This window comes from Lycorma delicatula, chromosome 1 (assembly GCF_047948215.1).
Source record: "Lycorma delicatula isolate Av1 chromosome 1, ASM4794821v1, whole genome shotgun sequence".
In the NCBI taxonomy this organism is placed as follows: Eukaryota; Metazoa; Arthropoda; class Insecta; order Hemiptera; family Fulgoridae; genus Lycorma; species Lycorma delicatula.
In genome coordinates, this window is record NC_134455.1 from 273,773,938 (window position 1) to 273,794,271 (window position 20,334).

General features: G+C 29.2%; 1 protein-coding gene across 1 annotated transcript in view; it reads left to right on the forward strand.

The window, feature by feature from the left end:
• The window catches only part of LOC142331932 (ATP-dependent DNA/RNA helicase DHX36-like), a 139,371-nt gene extending 119,239 nt beyond the window's left edge, over nucleotides 1-20,132 (forward strand). The window contains exons 18-20 of the mRNA XM_075377986.1: nucleotides 11,705-12,014; nucleotides 14,461-14,558; nucleotides 15,934-20,132. Of these exons, the coding sequence (XP_075234101.1) occupies nucleotides 11,705-12,014; nucleotides 14,461-14,558; nucleotides 15,934-16,012 (487 nt within the window). The 3' untranslated portion in view covers nucleotides 16,013-20,132. The remainder of the gene's footprint in view (nucleotides 1-11,704; nucleotides 12,015-14,460; nucleotides 14,559-15,933) is intronic.
• Nucleotides 20,133-20,334: the final 202 nt, after the last annotated feature.

Consider the following 20,334-nt stretch of genomic DNA (forward strand, 5'->3'; position numbering starts at 1 on the left):
GAGTTTTCTGCACTGGTGCAGGCTGTCACTTATTACTTATAGATGATGTATGTCTTTTTGGTTTTTGGAGAGTGGTTGAAAATTTAGCCTTCATATCACAGTCATACTATTTATTATAGGCTCAACTAAAGGAAGATACTCCTCTAGTAAAAAATTACATTACATAAAAATTATGCTAAAATTACATAATTTACCAAATTTATTTATGCCAAAATTACATAATTAAATTACATAAAAATTGCTCTACATAAAAATTAAATTACATTATTTTAATGGAACAGTTGAATTTTGTGTTTAATCTAGTTTTATTTTAATAAGTTGCTACTTTGTAGCAAATATTTTAATTTATTAGTGTTCTTATAATAATAATAATAATCGGCGACAGCAGCAATGATTTAAAGATGTTCACTAAAATTCTACACAAGAATCTTTGAACATAATATGAAAACACTTAATAAAAAATAATGTAAACAAACAACTATTAATGTTAATGAAGCAGTATCATTGCACAATTGTAATATCTCTCAACATTACTCAAATTACTCAATATTTAATAAAAATATGGACCTTTTATTCTCATTCATACATATGATGCATACATAATTTACTGTAAGCATCATGTCAGAACTCATAGGTAGATTACTTCATAGGAAAATAAAAGAACTGCTCAGTATTTCGCTGGATGAGTAACGAGAAACTTTGATGAAACCTTGATTTGAGCAACATGATTAGAGCACAGTATTTTTTTTTTTTAATGGTCCTCTTTAGGAGCTTTGAGTACTCTCAATTTAGGAGTACCCTTTCTCTCTTCCTTTTAATTTTCACCATGTACTTTTGCGAGTTTCCAGTCTTAATTTCCTTAATTTTTCTATATTTTCTGGCACTTTTCTTGTTCTCTTCTCCAGCGGATCCTCAGTTATGTTAAGTGTTTTAAGTCTTTCCCAGAAAAGTGTTGTGTCTTTAATGTCTTGTGTGCTCATTTTTAGTTGTTTGAAGTCCTGTGTATTGTTCAGCCAATCTGTGGTCACCTTGTGTTTTGATAATGAATTATAAATCTGTCTAATAATTCTGCTATCATTCATTCTGCTTAAACGTCCAAAAAAAAGCCAGTCTTTGTTTCATCATTATGTGAAGTATGTTTTCTGTCATTGAGTATATTTTTTCATTCCTCCTTGGTCTGTTGAATTGTCCTTTTTGTCCTTCCTCAGTCCAAGGGTGCTTCTTAGAATCTCTTTTAATACTTGAATTTTCTCCAGTTCCAATCTATTTGTCCTTTTCACGTGTCTACACCATACAGAACATCTGTTCTTACTACTGTCTGGTAGTGTCTCAAGTTTAATTCCATGCGATAGTGATTTCTTGTAAATATCTTTGGTGAGTTTCATTATTCTCCTCATTTTGTCCATTCTTTGATTCAGTACTTCCCTCTGATTATTGTTTATTGTGATCCTTTCACCAAGATACTGGAACCCTTCTGTCTTCTTAGTTTTGTTGTTATCAATTTGCATTTGGTTTGTTGTTTCTTATCATTGGTTAGAAATTCTGCTTTGGGAAATGAGATTTATAATCTTATTTTCCTTGCTTGTGTAATTAAAATTTGTAATTGTATTTTAGTATTTTCTATTGTATTCATGACAAAAGCAATATTATCAGCAAATGCCAGAGAATCTATATAGATTTTGTTTTTGCCCATTCCTAATTTTATCCCAATGTTTGATTTTCTCTATTCCCTTGTTACCTTCTCCAGGGGACAATTAAAAAGCAAATGGCAGAGACCATCACCCTGCCTTACTCATGTGTTGATTCCAAATTCTATAGAGAATGCACCCATAAATCTGACTTTGGATTTTGTATCAGGGAGAGCATCTTTGATAATGCTTGCTGTTTTATTGTCCAACCCCAAATTCAAAAGGGTCGATATTAATGAGTTCCTATCAATGAAGTCATAAGGTTTCTGAAAATTAATGAATGTTATTGTTGTATTATTCATATGTTGTTTCTTCTTTATATTGATGATTGACTTCAAATTCCAAATTTGTTCTGCGCATGATATGGATCTCCGAAATCCTCCTTGATATTCATCCAAGTCAGGATCCAACTGTACTTCAGTTCTTCAGCTTGCTTTAAGAGGGCTTTAGGTAAGATTTAATAAGTACCAGCAGAAGTGAGATTCCTCTGTAATTGTTGGGATCAAACTTATCAGCTTTTTTATGCAGTAGGTAGATTATTGCCAACTTCCAGACCTCTGGGATCACCTCTGTTCTCCAAACCTCCCCAATGATCCTCACCAAATGTACTAGGGTATCTCCATTTAGGCATTTCCATAGTTCAGTTTGCATTCCATATTTGCCTGAACCTTGTTATTTTTGAGTGATTTAATAAGTTAATAATTTTAATTTCCTCAAAATCTGGTGGCTGTGAATTGTGATCCTGTTTCTGATTGTCTGAAGACATGAATTTCTCTTGTAGTGAAGGATAGTGTATAAAAGGTCTCAAAGAAGTCTGCAAGAATGTTATAGTTATTGTGTTTGTGGTAAGCTAGTTTGCTTGTATTAGGATCCTTTAGTAGTAATGTTGATAGAGGTTTTTTTTTTTTAGTTATTGTTTTAAGTATTTGATAGTATTCTCTGCTATTTTCTTGCTAAATCCTTCTCCCCTTCAGTTTGTTCCTCATGAGTTGTTATTTTCCTTTCTTCAGAGAATCTATCTTTATTAACTTGAGTTTTATTACTATTCCAAATATTCCATGATATTTGATATTCTTCTGCTTTTTTGCACTTTCAGTTCCATCAAGAGTGTTTTTTCTTTTTTGTCATTGGTGCTGTGTTTAGTGTCGATTGCACTAAGTTGGTTTTTAAATTTTGCCAACTGTCCATTGTTTTATCATTAAGTTAATCATTTAGTGTTATTGGATTCAGTTTGTCAGTGTCATATCTTAGGGATTTTAGTTTTATTAATATTTGTCTAATGTTAGTTCTAATCTTGGTTTTGGTAACAGATATATATAATGATCTGCTCCCTCTATGAATTATGAGACCTTGCCAATGGTGAGGGCGCTTGAGTGCTCAGTAATACAGAGTAGCTGAACTGAAGGTGCAACCATATCTGAGAGGAATCTGTTGAGAGCCAGACTAAGGAATGATTCCTGAAAGAGGGCAGCAGCTCTTTCAGTAGTTATTAAGGGCGTAGGTCAGGAGGACTTAAATGGCCATATCAACATCACTTAATCTTCTGACTACTGCACAGCTGAAAACAATGGAAAACTACGGCTGGTTTTTCCTAAGAAAATGTAGCTCTCTGCATTTTCATGTAACACAGATGGAGCTGCCTTCCTTGGTAAAATATTCCAGAGGTAAACTAGTTCCCCATTTGGATCTCTGGGTAGGATTACTAAGAAAGGGGTCGCTAGAAAATAAAAAAATAAAATTTTACGAGTTGGAACGTGAAATGCTAGAAGTCTAAAAAGGTTGGTAGGTTAGAAAACTTAAAGAGTGAAATGGATAGGTTAAATGTAGATGTAGTAGGAATTAGCAAGGTTCGATGGGAAAAAGAAAATGCTTTTGGTCAGGTGATTTTAGAATAATTAACTCAGCTTCAAATAAAGGGCAGGCAGGAGTAAATTTTGTAATAAAGAAGAAGATAGAGAAGAGAGTAGAGTATTTCAAAATGCAGTGATAGAATCATTGTAATAAGGATAAAATTAAAACCTAAGCCACCAACAATTGTTAATGTCTATACACCTACAAGTGCCCTTGATGATGATGATGATGATGATGATGAGGTGGAGTGTGTATATGAAGAAATTGATGAAGCAGTTAAACACATAAAAGGGGATGAAAATTTAATAATAGTTTGAGAATGGAATGCAAGCATTGGAAAAGGCAAGGAAGCAAATATTGTGGATGAATATGGGCTGGGCAAAAGGAATGAAAGAGGGGACCGACTTATAGAGTTTTGCACGAAGTATAATTTAGTAATTGCCAACACCCAGTTTAAAAATTGTAATAGAAGAATATATACATGGAAAAAGCCAGCTGATAATGCAAGGTATCAGATAGTTTATGTCATGATTAGACAAAGATTTAGAAATCAACTTGTTTACTGCAAAGCTTATCCTGGAGCAGACATTGATAGCGACCATAATTTAGTGATAATGGAATGTAAATTGGGGTTTAAAAACCTGAAGAAAAGGTATCAGATGAATCAGTGGAATTTAGAGAAGCTTGAGGAAGAGTAGGTAAAGAAGATTTTTGAGGAGGACATCGCAAGAGGTCTGAGTAAAAATGGTAATGTAGAAAAAGAATTGGAGAATGTTAAAAAGGAAATTATTAAATCAGTAGAAGTGAACTTAGGCGCAATAAAGAGAACTGGTTGAAAACCGTGGATATCAAGGGATATATTGGAGCTGATGGATGAATGTAAAAAAGTATAAGAATGCTAATGATGAAGAAAGGAATTATTGAAAATTAAATCCTATAAACAGGAAGTGCAAATAAGTGAAAGAAGAGTGGATTAAAGAAACGTGTTCAGAAGTGGAAAAATAAATAATCATTGGTAAAATAGGTGGAGCATACAGGAAAGTTAAGGAGAATTTTGTAGTACGTAAATTAAAATCTAATAATGTGTTAAACTAAGATGGTATACAGATTTATAATATGAAAGAAAAGGTCTATAGGTGGGTGGAATATATTGAAAAGTTATATGGAAGAAATGAATTAGAAACTGGTATTATAGAAAATAGAAAGGGTAGAAAACCCTTTCCTGACTTTCTGGAAAGTCGAAGATGATGAAAAGGGAGATACAATACTGACATTTGAATGTAATAGAACATTAAAAGATCTGAATGGCAGAAAGGCTCCTGGGATGGACAGGACACCTGGAGAAATACTGCGCAGTGCAGGTGAGGAAGCGATAGATAGATTTTATAAACTGGTGTGTAATATTTACAAAAAAGGGGAAGCTCCATCAGACTTCAAAAAGAGTGTTATTGTCATGATACCAAAGAAAGCAGGAGCAGATAAATGTGAAGATTGCAGAAAAATTAGCTTAACTACTCATCCATCAAAACTATTAACTAGAATTCTGTACAGAAGAGTTGAGAGGAGAGTGGAAGAAATGTTAGAAGACAAATTTGGTTTCAAGAAAAGTATAGGGGCAAGGGAAGCAATTTTAGCACTCAGATTAATAGTAGAAGGAAGATTAAAGAAAAACAAACCAACATACTTGGAATTTATAGACTTTGAAAAGGCATTTGATAATGTAGACCGGAATAAAATATTTGGCATTTAAAAAAATTTAGGGTTCAAGTATAGAGATAGAAGAACAATTGCTAACATTTACAGGAACCAAACTGCAACAGTAATAATTGAAGAACATAAGAAAGAAGCAGTAATAAAAAGGGAGTCTGACAAGGATGTTCCCTATCACGGTTACTTTTTTATATAGAACTAGCAGTTAATGATGTTAAAGTACTTTTTAGATTCAGAGTAACAGTGCATGGTGAAAAGATAAAGATGTTATGATTTGCTGATGATATAGTAATTCTTGCGAGAGAGTAAAATTGTGATAGTAATTCTTGTGAGAGTAAAAAAGATTTAGAAGAAACGATGAATGCCATGGATGAAGATATACAATACACAAGAACTACTGTATGAAAGTAAACAAGAACAAAACGAAAGTAATGAAATGTAGAAATAATGTAGATGGACCACTGAATATAAAAATAGGAATAGAAAAGATTACGAAGGTAGAAGAATTTTGTCATTTGGGAAGTAGAATTACTAAAGATGGATGAAGTAGGAGTGATAGAAAGTGCTGCAGAGCACAGTTGAAATGAGCTTTCAGTCAAAAATATAATTTGCTGACATCAAAAATTAATTTAAACATCAGGAAAATATTTTTGAAAGTATATGGTTGGAGTGGTAACTTTATGTGGAAATAAAACTTGGATAAACGGAGTACCTGAGAAGAAAAGCTTCTAACTTTTGCAATGTGGTGCTGTAGGAGAATGTTAAAAATCAGATGAGTGTAAAGTGGCAAATGAAGAGGTGGTGCAGCAAATTGATGAAGAGAGAAGCATTTTGAAAAATATAATTAAAAGAAGAGACAGACTTTTAGGCCATATGTGTTTAGGCCATCCTGGAATAGTTGCTTTAATATTGGAGGGACGTGTAGATGGGAAAAATTGTGCAGGTAGGTGACGTTTGGAATATGTAAAACTAGCTGTTAGGGATGAAGGGTGTATTCCTAAATGAAACAATTGGCACTAGATAGGGAATCATGGAGAGCTGTATCAAACCAGTCAAGTGACTGAAGACAAAAAAAATAATCATCTGACTATATTTGATGATTTTATCACTCGAACATCCATAATTTCTCTGAGCACTTCTTACTTGTGGTTATATGGTTTAATTGTTTATCCTTGGACATTACATTGGGTGAGATCCACATTGTTAACTTTGAGGTTTTCTTGTGAATGCTGTTGATTTCACTTTCAGATCAGGGTTTTTACATAACTGAATTAATGTTTGCCCATTTTTAGTTATTTTGTTATATTCGGAATATTTACTGATGTACTTTCTATATTTTTCTCTTTGCCTAGTTGTGAATTAAAATCTCCAACAACAATTATGGTGTGGTCTTCCCAATATTCTTCTATTTCTTGCCTTTTGTTCTTCTGATTTTTATCATTCATTGGTGTATGAATATTTAGCACAGTGTAGATTTTATTTGTAAACTAAAAAATCAGTGATGGTGTTCTTTCATGTATTAGATCAAAATTCACTATAGAGTCGATGATTGTAGTAACGACTATAAATCCATTTCCAAAAATCGGTGTTCCTGAAAGTATCTTGCTAGTGGATTTACCCTTTTAAATCACAGACAACAGATTGTTGTCTGTGAATCTTGTTTCCTGCACTGGAGTGATCATTATATTCTTCTGAAGGAAGTTTGTTATAGTTTTAAGCTTTCTTACTTTCACTAGTGATTGGGTGTTCAGATCAGTGATATAATTAATCTTTTCGAATTTAATTTTTATTCGATGTTAGTTTTTTGCTGGTGTTATCTGTTAACGTATTTTCCAAGTTTTCCAACTCAACTTTTAATTTTATGCTATGCACCCCCAAAATCCAAATGTGCACTTTGCATTGATGTATCGCCGTCAGTGGAGGATTGGATCCCTTTTGAGGTAAATCTCTTACACAAAGTACTTTCCATAATTGATTATATAGTACTTGTTTCTCTGGACTGTCTTCCGACTATTCAAAATACACTATAACAATTTTAAGGTAAAACCATGAAGATACTAAATATCAACAATAATTACAAAATAAATCACACAATTCAAGAGACAATAATGAAAATTATTTGACAACCACATATTTATATACATGTTGAACGGAGTCCTAGAAAATTCAGTTTTTTTGTTTTTTTATAATTTGAATTATTTAAAAATTCATTGACAAATTAATATTGTTTCTGCAAAAGAAAAGTTTCTAATTTTATTTCAAGTAAATTGGTAACATTTTTAAAATTGTTTCACATTTATTTTTAGTTATGTATTAAAAATTGTCAAAGGAAGCATAATAAGGTCCCCTTTCTCATAAGCCACAGTATTATGTTGGGTTATGTGAAAACTGTTTTGTTGTTTATTTTGATGTGGGTGGCTATTGTTATTTTTTAAGAATGAGTAACTATTTATTAAAAATTGTACATTTAAAAATATAAACAGATGGATAAATTAACCTTTTTAGTTTTCTAAATATTAGTCTGCAACAATCATACTTATAGATACCAAATACCCACAAGTACAAAAGCATTTAAATTGGCTGATCTGAAGGCTCATTTTTATATCTTGAAAACCAGTTCTGATTTTTTGACTGTGCTGCAAAAGATTATAAACTTCAAATGAAAATATACGTAAGCATAAAAAATATTTAATAATAATGGAATTAATAATAATTTGGGATTCTGCAGTCTATATCTTGAAGTAAGGGTGTATATTTTACATATATATTCTCAGAAAATATGAAATTTCAATTACCTTTTTATGGTTGGTTTGGCGTTCTCCATTTTAGGTATTCCATTTTAAGCACTTCTAACAAATTTCTCTGATGCCGTAGCTAATTTTTTCATCAATAAAATATGTGGAACTAAATCAGATGCTTTTCTGAGGTTGCAAAAAATATTAAATTGATTTGTTTATTATATATGCTTTTTAAAGTAGTAAAATGATTGTCAATAGACAATTTTTCGTAAAACAATGTTAAAAATTTGTCAGTATGTTATGCTTTCCAAGAAATGGTAAATTTATTTTTTTTATACTTTAGAAAATATGGACATTAATTAAATTGGCATTTTATAAATTAATTAATGAACCTTTCTTAAGAAGACAGATAAGAATGAAAATTTTAAAGTGCTGGATAACTTTATTGTTGAAAAAATTAAGTAAATCTGTAAGAGAGGCATCCATGGCTTCTTGTAAAATACTGGCAGGAATTTCATCAATACATACTGAATATTTACTCTCTCTCTCTCTCTCTCTCTCTCTCTCTCTATATATATATATATATATATATATATATATATATATATATAAAATACAAATTTTAACCTTGATCCAGCTGGAAAAAATATACCTATTCATCAACAAAACCAAGGTGAATGAAAATGTAAATTCAAGGTATTATTTGAAATGGATCAATAATACTGTTATATGAAATATTAGAAAATTTGTAAATTTTCAAATAATTTTAGAAGTTATCAAACAAATTATATTTAAACATTTTATAGCGTGGAGTTAGATCTTAAAATTCCTGCATTAATCCATGTGTTTTTATGTTTAGACTGTTTCTTTTTTTTTATAAAGGAGACACTGAAAACAATGAAAAGTAGTTCAGAAAAATTATAACAAATTTTTAAATTTTTCATAAGAGCTAATCTTTCTTAATTGTTTCTGACAAAAAAAGTTCTAAAATTTCTAATTAAGTCTTTATTGATCCTTTTAAAAAAATTAAATACCTATTTTAGCTGTGGTTACCTGTTTTACAAATACCCACAAAAAAACTATGGATTAGATATGTAGATGATGTTTTGGTAGTATACAGTATACAAATCAGTTTAGACAAAGATACATAATACTTGAAAATTTCATTATTTAAAAATAAAATTTAGCATACTTTGGAAAGAAAATAATACATTTTTTTTTTAAGATAACAATATAAATTAATACATTCATACAACAAAAAAGAACAGAACAAAAAACAACCTACTGTGTAATGTGATTAATAGAGCCCTAAATTGAAGGTGATAATGTGAGTTAAATTAATTTATTTCAGTAAAATATACAACAACCGAAAGTGTCCTTTATAATGTAAAACACAAATTAACTAATTCAGTTTAAAGTAAAAATAAAATTAATAAATTCACTACATTAAAAGATAGTGTTTTAAAATTGATTAAATTGTAATGCTAATACACATAAGTTTAATTAATTAATCATCATTTAATTAATTAATGTCAATAAATATAATTATAATATTTATAGCGTAGCAATGTGCAATGTCTGGACATAATTTAAATTTAAAATATGATACCAAATAATAGCTTTCTTATCGATCAGTGGTTGGTGATAGTAACAGAATAATTCATTCTACTTAAGAACTTAGATCATAATGCACACTTATCTGTACAATTTAAAAATTTATTCTATTTTAATAAAGACATTTATTCTAGACAAGCAGAGATCTTTATGAAAGTACTCTAAAGATAAAAAAAAAGAAAAAGCAATATTTAAAAAAAAATTTAAAATTTATTCATAAGCATAATAACATGATTACATGATATATTACCCTTAAAATCAAGCATGCTTTTTTTGGCTATTTGCACCACGTTTCCATTAGATGCCTGATTTTTCAGTACCAATTATCAAAAAATTGAATGTTCACCTTCATCTAGTATGTTAATGTTCAGATTCTGTTCATCTTTTAAATCAACCAAACCATCCTTTTCTGAAAAAGAATGCTTCTTCAGTTGCATTTTTAAGTTAATTTTATGTTTGAAATACTAGCAATGTTTTTGTAGCATTAGTTGTTTGATTAAAATACACACAACCCAACTGTATTCAGATCTATTCTACTAACATTTGTTCCTATGTCTAGTATGAGACCTTCAGAATTTCTTCTTGTAAATAATTTCTCCTTGGCATAGTGTTTTTATCTCTTCCTTCCTTGAATTGTTTTTTTTGTTTTTAAGGAGATTAAAAATCTCTTTAAAAACAAATTTCCTGTTATTGAAATTATCTTGTATACTTAATGATGATCCATAAATTATCCTAATTGTTCCAATAATTTATTTAATAAAAATTAATTATTGTTATTATGAATAAAAGTAATTTAAAATTATATATATATATATTTATACTAATTGGTCAGTCTCACTTCCCTCGCTAGACCGTCTAGCCAGGGTGTTCTACCCCCTGCATCATCAATGCTTTTGTATCCTCATGTTTGTGACAGTATTAAACATTTTACGGAAATATTTAAAAAAAGAAATATTAGTGTGTAGAGAATATTTTTCTGAACATTTTGATGTTTTTATATTTAAAATAGGCTTAAGGAGTGAGTAGATATAGACTTTAATAGTTTTTTAATAAAAATATAATGTTTAACGCTAGCCGTATTGATAACAAGGAGTTGTCTTACAAATGCGGTCTTGTTCATTTAGTCTTATTTGTGTTCGCGTGAGGTTGTGTTAGTTGCCAGTTCAGCTGCTGCTATTGGCGCAGAGTGGACCATGTGATTGGTGCAGAGTGTATCGTGTGATGCGCCAAGTGGCTGTGCACAAATGACTCTCTCTTGCTAAATAAAAAATACTTTTTTTACTGCTAAATATTAACTAAATCCCTTTCTTTTATTAATGAAACAAATATACACCTGACTACCACCAGATACTAACGAATCACGATTTTCCACTAGTGATCGGTACATTCCAGTGTCTGTCATCTAAACACATTATTAGTTATACGGAATGACATCACTTGGATTACTGGTGTTTTGTGTGCTAACCTAAGGGAGGTAGACACACACACACACACAGACAGACACACACACATATACAGATGCCCTTTAGTAGGGTGGGATATACACATACATATTATATATATATATATATATATATATATATATATGAGCAAAGATTCATCCGATTTTTGCGCGGGTTTTTATTTCATGACCGATCATCAGACCTTCAAAAAAAATAACCCTCGTACTAATATAGGCAATTATAATGGCAATAAAAATTAATTTTCAAAATAGAGACATTTAATTGTATCACTAGAATGACTTTTACTTTATTTTTAAAAATTCTGTTTTTGTGAATGAAAGTTCTTTAATGAATTTATTAATTATTGAATTGTAACTTTGTCAGTCACAATGGATACGGAATAATCACTTTATTTTGGTGTTGAATTTGATGTTTAGACATCATAAATATTCTGTCAATAAAAATTGTGAAATGGTTCTGATGTTGGAACTGATGGAATTTAGACCTGTAGAAAAATGTGGTTCAGTATTGAGATAACAAAAAGCAGTCAAACTAATAAAAAAAAAGAAGCTGTTTGTACGTTACTTTCATTGCCTTAATGGTTACGAGTTGTTTTGGTCTTAGTTAGTTGTGCATTAATATTTTATTTTAATATTTACAGGAAAGTTAAAGTAATAAGAAAACTTGGAAAGGTATTAGTTTCATTAATGACAACGGAAGATGGAAAAGTAGAAATTCATCCAAAATCTGTAAACGAAAAAGCCTTAGAATTTGAAAGCAGGTTTCTTTTATATCATTTAAAAATGAAATCAACCAAAATTTACCTTTTTGATACATCAATGGTTCATCCACTGCCATTGTTATTTTTTGGACATAATTTAGATACGTATAATGAAAAAGGAAAAACAGTAATAGAGCTATCAAATTTAATACGATTTATTATGTCTCCATCAACTGCTAGACTTATTACGGTATGTTTAAATCTATAAATCTCTCTCTCTCTCACTCTCTCTCTCTCTCTCTCTCTCTCTCTCTCTGTTTTATACTACCAAGAGAACAGAATTCAATTATGCTTATTGTTATTTCATAGAAGTGCTATTGAGGTTTTCCCTTATCATAAGTTAATGAAACTTTTTATTTTTTAAAAATCACACATTAAACTTAAAACATTAAAATATTGTAAACATATAAAAATATGTAGTCATAAAAATTATTAAAAAATATAGTACAGAAAGTGTGGCTAGCCATATAACAATTTTTTTTTTTTAATAATTTTTATGACTGCATAGTTTATGACTAATAAGTTTAATGTGTGATTTTTTTAAAAAGAAAAAGTTTTATTAACTGATGATGATTATAACCTCGAAAGCGCTTACATGAAATAACAATAAGCATAAGGTAAGAAGCATTGTTGAATTCTGTACTCCTGGTGGTAAACTGTTTTATACTTTCGTCTTTGACTTAATTAGTACAAGGGGAATATGGACAAATACAATAATAACAAAAGAATTCATTTTTGTTCAAGTTATGCATATATATATATATATATATATATTTTATAGGGACAGATTAAATAGATTAAATTTAGAAAAAGAACTCCTTCAGATTCTTTTTTAATACAACTTGTAGTTGGATTAAAAAAGAATAAGTTTATTCTTATAAGTTTATTCTTATACTACCAATAAGTTTATTGGTAGATCTTGATTGTATTATTTATGTCAAAAACACAAAGTTGTAGTCACTGTGTACAGAATTTATTTTTTTAAATTTCTTTGGAGGGTTACAATAACTTAATATTTTCTGTAAAATTTGGAATTTTAAAAAATATGCTATTATCCCTTTTAAAATATTTTTATTTAGCTTTAACACAATACTAAAATGACAATTTAAAACTAAACTTGTAGAAGGAAGATTGAAATAAGTACTTAGAGCCATAAATAATTTGCTATAAACTTGGACAACAGTTAAAACTTATAAATGTGGTTTGTTTGAAAAGTGTGTGTTCAAACCTATTATTAAGATTGGCAGTTCTCTTATAAATATATAAATTAAAGAAAAAAAGGTTTTATAATGAAACTCATTTCATAATGCTTTGGAAATGTAAATTTATGCTTAATCCGTACATGAATTTGAAACTGCAGAAAAATATAGCAAGCAATGTTTTTAGTTTTTGCTATACATGACTCAATTTCTTTTTATAAATTTCTGAAATTTACAGATAATTGTATGGAACTACTCCCTTGTTTTAATTTGTAATTAAAACAAAATTCTAATAACATTAGTCTTGGCATTGCTGTGGAGAAACACGACCATTTTACAATCATTAATTTAAAACTTACCACGTGTTTCTCCACAACAATATATCTTATAAGAGCTTGTTTCAAATCCACGCTCAGATTAGGCAGAAATCTTCACTTCCAAAGCATGTTATTAGATGAGTTTAGTTATACAATTTTTTTGTGATACTGCTTCTCAAATCAGTATAGCAGTTAGCAATGCTGGCTTCTGGATCTGTTGGTCTTGGGTCAAAGTCTGGTTAAAATGGGCTTTTTATCTTTTATTCATCCATTTTGTATTTCTCATTAAATATGTAGAAGATGAGAATGTCCAAGATTGCAGTTAAAAAATATATACAGTACCATGGAAAGCAATATGTGGTTTATGAGATTAGTTCAGAAAATTTTAGAAAAAACAAACAAAAATGTTTTAAAGTATTCTGTTTTATTTTTCAAGAACGATTCAGATTGCATTGTCTGCAACTGTTCTTGAAAAATAACTTTTTTCTTAAAAAAACATAAAACGGCAGACAGACAGAAAAATGTGTTTCGGACCTATGTTCACTGGACATTTTTTCTTTAGTATGTTAAGTAGAATCACTTTCTAGAGTTTGGCCTCTCCTTTAAAGTACACTCTATATATATAATTTATTGTAATTTATAGATAAAAAACATAAAATTATGCAAGTAATTGCAATTTATTACAGAAAATTTTGTAAGCTTTAAAGGTCTGTTTCTTTTTTTTAGATATACAACAAAAAAATACTCATTTCATTCTCCTTTCTTCTCTTTGAATGCTTGTAGGCAGAGCTATTTGCTAGAACTCTTCACAGTGTTTATAAAAATGAATCTGAAATATATCAAACAAAAACATCAGTGACTTATTAAATTATTCAATAACAATTTTTACTCCATTTTGCCTTGGTGAATGACAGTTATGAAGTGTGTTCTATTATCTAATTAGTAACATACAAAATATAAAATTAATACATTTTAGTAGTGTCAACACGCAAAATTAAAAAAAATTAATTGGCCAACAGCCTGCAGTTTACTTATGTGCTGTATATTAAATATAACTGCTGTGACTTTAGTACCCAAAAAATGTAAATTTTATATCTAATTTTCTATCTATTTTATATAGGAGTTACGTATAAGATTGGATTGGCTAATAGAAGAAAAGATATCCAATCCAGGTGTAACAAATTGGAGTAATGATACTGAAGAAGGCTGTATACTGAGGTAATAAACATTTATAATTAGAGTTATCTGAAAAAAAAAAATTAAATGAAAAAATGATGGATTTTCATTGTGTATAGATTATTACTGTAAATTTTCATTACGTAGTTGGGTTGTGTTAAACTTGCTAATACACAATTGCCATCCACTAATTTGTTGATATGCCTTGGAGGAAAAGGGATTGTAAATACTCTATAAATCCTGAGAACAAGATTTGTAAGCCAAGATGGCTTATGACAGATGTTATTGTATGGTTATTGATTCAACAAAATGTAGGTAGTATCAGAGACCCGTAACTGATAAAATATCTCTTTAGGGCTGTCTTTGTTTTGTTGTAATAGTTGCTAGTGACAGTGCTAAGAGCAAAATCAGTTTCTAAGTCAATAGTTGAACATGCATTGAGAAAAAAATCACTTATTTGAAGATTAGATAGTTTTATTACATAAAAAAATTTAGAGAACAGTCTTCATTGTATTTATACATATATTTTTTTTTTATTGACAACAGTTTGATTGCAAATTATACATAACAATGCAATTACAATGTTCTACCTCTCAGTTTATTCCATTCTAAAATAGTCTCTCTAATGTTTACTATTTCTAAAAATTTTAATTAAAAAACTTTTTACTGCACATGTGAGTTGCATGTCTTGATAGATAGAAATGGAGATATGCTACTGACATAACTTTAATTTCTTAATGATGATAACTATTGTGCATTTGTGAAGTTATTTCTTTAACACAAAAGAATATCTTTTAAACTGTTATTTCTAAATTTATATTTTTAACAGATTCTGTATTTATTACATTGTTACAGAAATAGTATTCATTGCATTAATGAAATGAGATAGTTATGCAAATTCTTATGCAGTATTTTTAATATTTTATAAAATATATACATAAGCCACCAATTTAATTTAGTTAAATAATTTATTCAGTTGGTTAATATTTTACCTATTGAAGTGTTTTTGAATTTTTTTTATTCATATCAGCTCTTTTTGCTTCTTTCAATTTATGAATACTATTTCACATAGTACTGAGTACTATGTGAAAGTTATATAACATTATGAAGAGGCCACTAATTGCTATGCATTCAGAATATTAGTAATCTATTGACATAAACTACACATCTACTGTAATAAGATTTATCAAATGGAAGAGTAGATTAATTTAATATAATTTTGTCATAAAGAGTTAATAAAGAATGATAATGTGCTGGAAATATATATATGACCTATCTTTCTCTTAAAATACATGTAAAACATTTTCAAGATTGTAATACTGAAATTATGGAAGTAAAATTACCATAGTGGTTTTTATTATTATGTTAATAACACTACTTACACACATGTATGTTTTATTTTTATTTATTTTTTTAGGGCAATAACAAAGCTTATTACTGCAGAAGATCAGTCATTGATGGAGGAAGATGATGAGTCGCAGTCAAGTTCTGATTAAACTTGTGAGCAGAAGAAGAAACTTTTAAATTACTGTTGTATTTACTTTGAGGACTCTTATGAAATTTATATATTGTACCTGGGAGGCATACAACACAACAATTTCATCTTTCTGAGATATAGCTCATCAAAGTTTGCTTACTTATTTCTTCCTTACTGGCTCTATTGAATTAGTTTCTGTATGATTTTTGGTATTTTTTTCACTATTATGGTCAGCTTTAACACTCTAATACACTTTTATAATTTTATTTGTTTTTTATTAAAAAAAGTGGACATGGTGTTTTATGCCTCTAAATTAATATCTCTTATTTTTCACGAATATTAACACCACCATCTCCTTAAACATTTTAAAAACAAATTGTTTGTAAAATTAACAAGACAAATTGAATTATTGTTTCATTTAATAATAAACATGAGTATAATAAATATTACATTACAGAATAAATTTAAGGTAACCTTATATGATAATGTATACAAACTTATTATTAAGATTAACAATTTAATGTAATTAAACTATAGTTCAGTTGAAAAACGATTTAAGAAAATTAAAATTATGAAAGTATAACAAAAAAATGAATACATAGACTGTTATAAGTAGCAAAGAAATAAATATGCGTTAAATTTCATTATTTAAGAAACGTTTATCACCTTTTTCATTGTAAGATTATAAAGTCCTTTCTTCTAATTTAATAGTTTCTTTCAACCCAATGGTTAAGTAAAAATGTGCTTTGTCAATTTAGAATGATTAAAAAACTTTGTGCATCAGGAAAAACATTAGAAATTTCATTAATATAAGCTATTAATTCTAAGTACAGTCATTTAGACTATGTGAGACGCATTCAAGAAAAAAGGAAAAAACACAAGAAAAACAGTATCACATCTTCAGTCTCTATCTTCATCTGGGTAGTTCCTGGCACCACTATTGTGTTTTAAGTTTCTATAGAACATATGACATTCTGTTGGTAGAAATGGTAGTAGTGAAATAATATCATTGTATTTATTGGTAGAAATTGGTTTTTAATGTTAGAAACATTTTCTAAGGTCGCCGGTAATTTAACATTGTTTATTCTAATATTCTCCTAAAATTTATTTTTCTGAACTCATTTTCAGTAAAAGAAGTTTTAAAATAGAGTGTACCAATGTCTTCTTGTCGAACTTGCAGATGGACACTCTGGGATAGTAACACTTATTCTTTATTTTCATCAACTTTTCAGTGTATCAAAGGTGCAGCTTTTGTACAAAGAGATTTAAATTCCTTGATATCTTGAAGTTCCATGTTGTGTATTGTAAATTTAGTTGAAAAACATCGAACAAACTGTTGCCAGTCCCCATGGAGTGACAATAGACAATGCTTTACCCTTTTTCCTTGTTCTTTCGATAACTTCATGAACAGTGTCCGCTTCCATATGAATGTGTCCTTTGAGTAAAAATTTTTGGTTGATAGTTTTAATTTTTGGATACTTGCTTAAAATAAAAAAAAGTACATCACAATTTGTACATTCTTATTCTGCCCGTAACAGTTATCTGACCATATAGTTAATTGTTCTACTTGTTAGTTAGGAATGACATGGTCAGCTTTAATATGCATGAAGCCATTTCATTGCCACTTCTTTTGCCTTTTGACTCATCCCACATCATACAATAGGATGATCCATCAGGTGAATCATATAATGTGAAATTCAGTGTCCACAATTTTCTTTTATAAAAACTGACAGTGTTTGTTAAAAGAGGTGTAGGAAGACACTTCTGTAAGTCACCAGTGAGAACCTTGTATTTTGGGTTAATTTTAGACAGTTGTGTATCAGTACTCTTTAAATCATATCTGGTTTTAGATTCTTCTAAATGTGAATCATGATCTTTCTTAATTTGATATTTTTCTTCATCATTCAAATTACCCTTCAATTGAACAATGAATGAACCACATGTGTCAGTCTCAGGTGATTTGAACGAAAGATTAAATTTGGTATTAAATACATGACGATAAGTGGATTCAGTTGCAATATGTTCAGACCTGATGTTATTTTCAGAACAGTACAGCAAGAACAACTGGTACATTTTCACAACTGTTAGCTCTGATCCTTAATATTGTTTTGCAGTTCTCTCTCTGGTGTAATGGCTCTCATAATCCGGAAAAGAGGAAATGTGACTGATGACAATATCAGTCACCTCTTCTGGAGTTTTGTTACTTGAGGTATGTTTACCTCTCATATCTGGATTGATTAACCTTCCTTGCTGTATTTTTTTCATAATATTTACTACAATAGTATTTGAAATTGATAGAGTATTAAAGAACATTACCTTGCACACCCTTATCTTCACATTATTTATTTTAAAATAGTAAATTAAAGAATTTTCCTTTGGCCTACCACCATCATTTTTCCTAGAACGAGCAATAGGGATGCCTTCTATGCAAGAGCTCACAAACTGTCTTTTTAAGTCATTGCTTTTTTCAGCATCCCAGTACAGATTAAAAATCTGTAATCGATCATTTTCTAAGATTTTTGAACTACATTGCATCATAAAAGAACATGCACCTTTTATAGTTCTTGCTTTTACATGCTTACCCTTTTTACTGATGTACTCTTTCCCTGCTGCATAATTTTCTTTTCGTTTAGTATACAACCATTCATCAGTATTTCTCAGCCTTTTTCTGCCTTTCTTTTTAATAAGAGATTTGTTTTTAACACGCCTCTTAGGTTTAGCACAATTGTTTGCAACATCACAATCATTACCCTCATTATCTGATTTGGAAATTTGGCTACTTTCAGGTACATAATTCTTCAGTATCATCGTTAAAATCATCATCACTGCTTAAAAATAAAACATTTTGTAAAATTTGTATGGTTGATTGCTGGTTACTTATCAAACTATAACTAAGCTCTGGTGAATGTAAAACTTTTTCAATTTTACTAGAACTACCTTCATCAAAACAGTTTCTCAAATCGCTTGCCAAAGACACCTTCTTTTTTGTTGCAGACTGATTACAATCAACATCACTTCCTGAAAAGAAAATTAATCTTATTAAGAATTGTGAATTTAGAACCAAACCAAAATAAAGTTTGTATTCAACTAATATTATTTTAGGTTGTGTAAAATAACCTAATATGTTATGTAAAATAACATGTTTTAGGTTATTCAAAAATTTGGAATATTTAAAAAAACAATATCTCCATGGATTCTTAGAACACTTCTACCATTACTAATATAATACTTGTATAGTTATATATAACAGACTAAGATGCCTTCTTAAAAAAAAATTCCATAATATGATGAATCAATTTATATCAAGTATATTCCATTTACAAGATAGGTTAAATTTTTTTGTATTATAAAGATTACTTGTACTTGTAGTAGATTTGATCTTAAAAGAAGACTGAAACAGTAAAATTTCAAATAGATATAATTAAAACTGTTTCAAGTTGTACATAAATGATATGAATTTAATTTTATGATGTATAACATAGCCTATAACAAAAAAACTACTTACCAATACTTATAGCAGTAGTCATTAAACTCATAACTTTCTCAACTCCAGAATTTTGAATAGAACTCATATTATTTTTACACTAAAATTGATGCTACATTAAACAGATATCAAACAGAAAAACACAACACAGTACACTATAAAAATGGTGATTGCAAGAAAACTAAATATCCAGTGTTTCCAAAAAAATCCACCAGAGTTAATTTGAGGCAAACAACACCATGTGGAGATAGTGTTATAAGTAGAGAAAATTTCTAGAGGCATAAAACACCAAGTCCACATGGTGTTATATGCCTCTATGGGGAAATGGACTTAGTGTTATGTTGAACCTAACTATTTCCTTAGTGTTATTATTTTGCAGAGTGTCATATGCCTCTAAATAGAGCAACCATTATAGGTTAAGATTGTGTTAAAACCTCATTTTTGAAAAAATTGGAGATGGTGTTGTATGCCTCCCAGGTACAGATATATATATATATATATATATATATATATATATATATTGTTAACCAACAGCTAGTTTTCAATTGTACGTGAGAGTAATTTTATATTGTTTTAGAAAGAAAAGCAAATTGTTTTATAAAACTATTATTTTAACATGTATTATCATTATTAAATTTGAAGTTCACAGTTAGCATTCATGAATTAGTTTCTATTTATTAACATTATGTAATAGTGCTGTCTATTTGGACTAACTAGTGCTACCACCTAGATAAATGAAACTGTTTATGAATTATACACACCTTCTGATGCATGGACCTATTAATTGTACAATTGATTAGAGTACTAGTCTTATTACTCACCTTCTTTTATCTGTTTATACTGTCATTTATTTTATG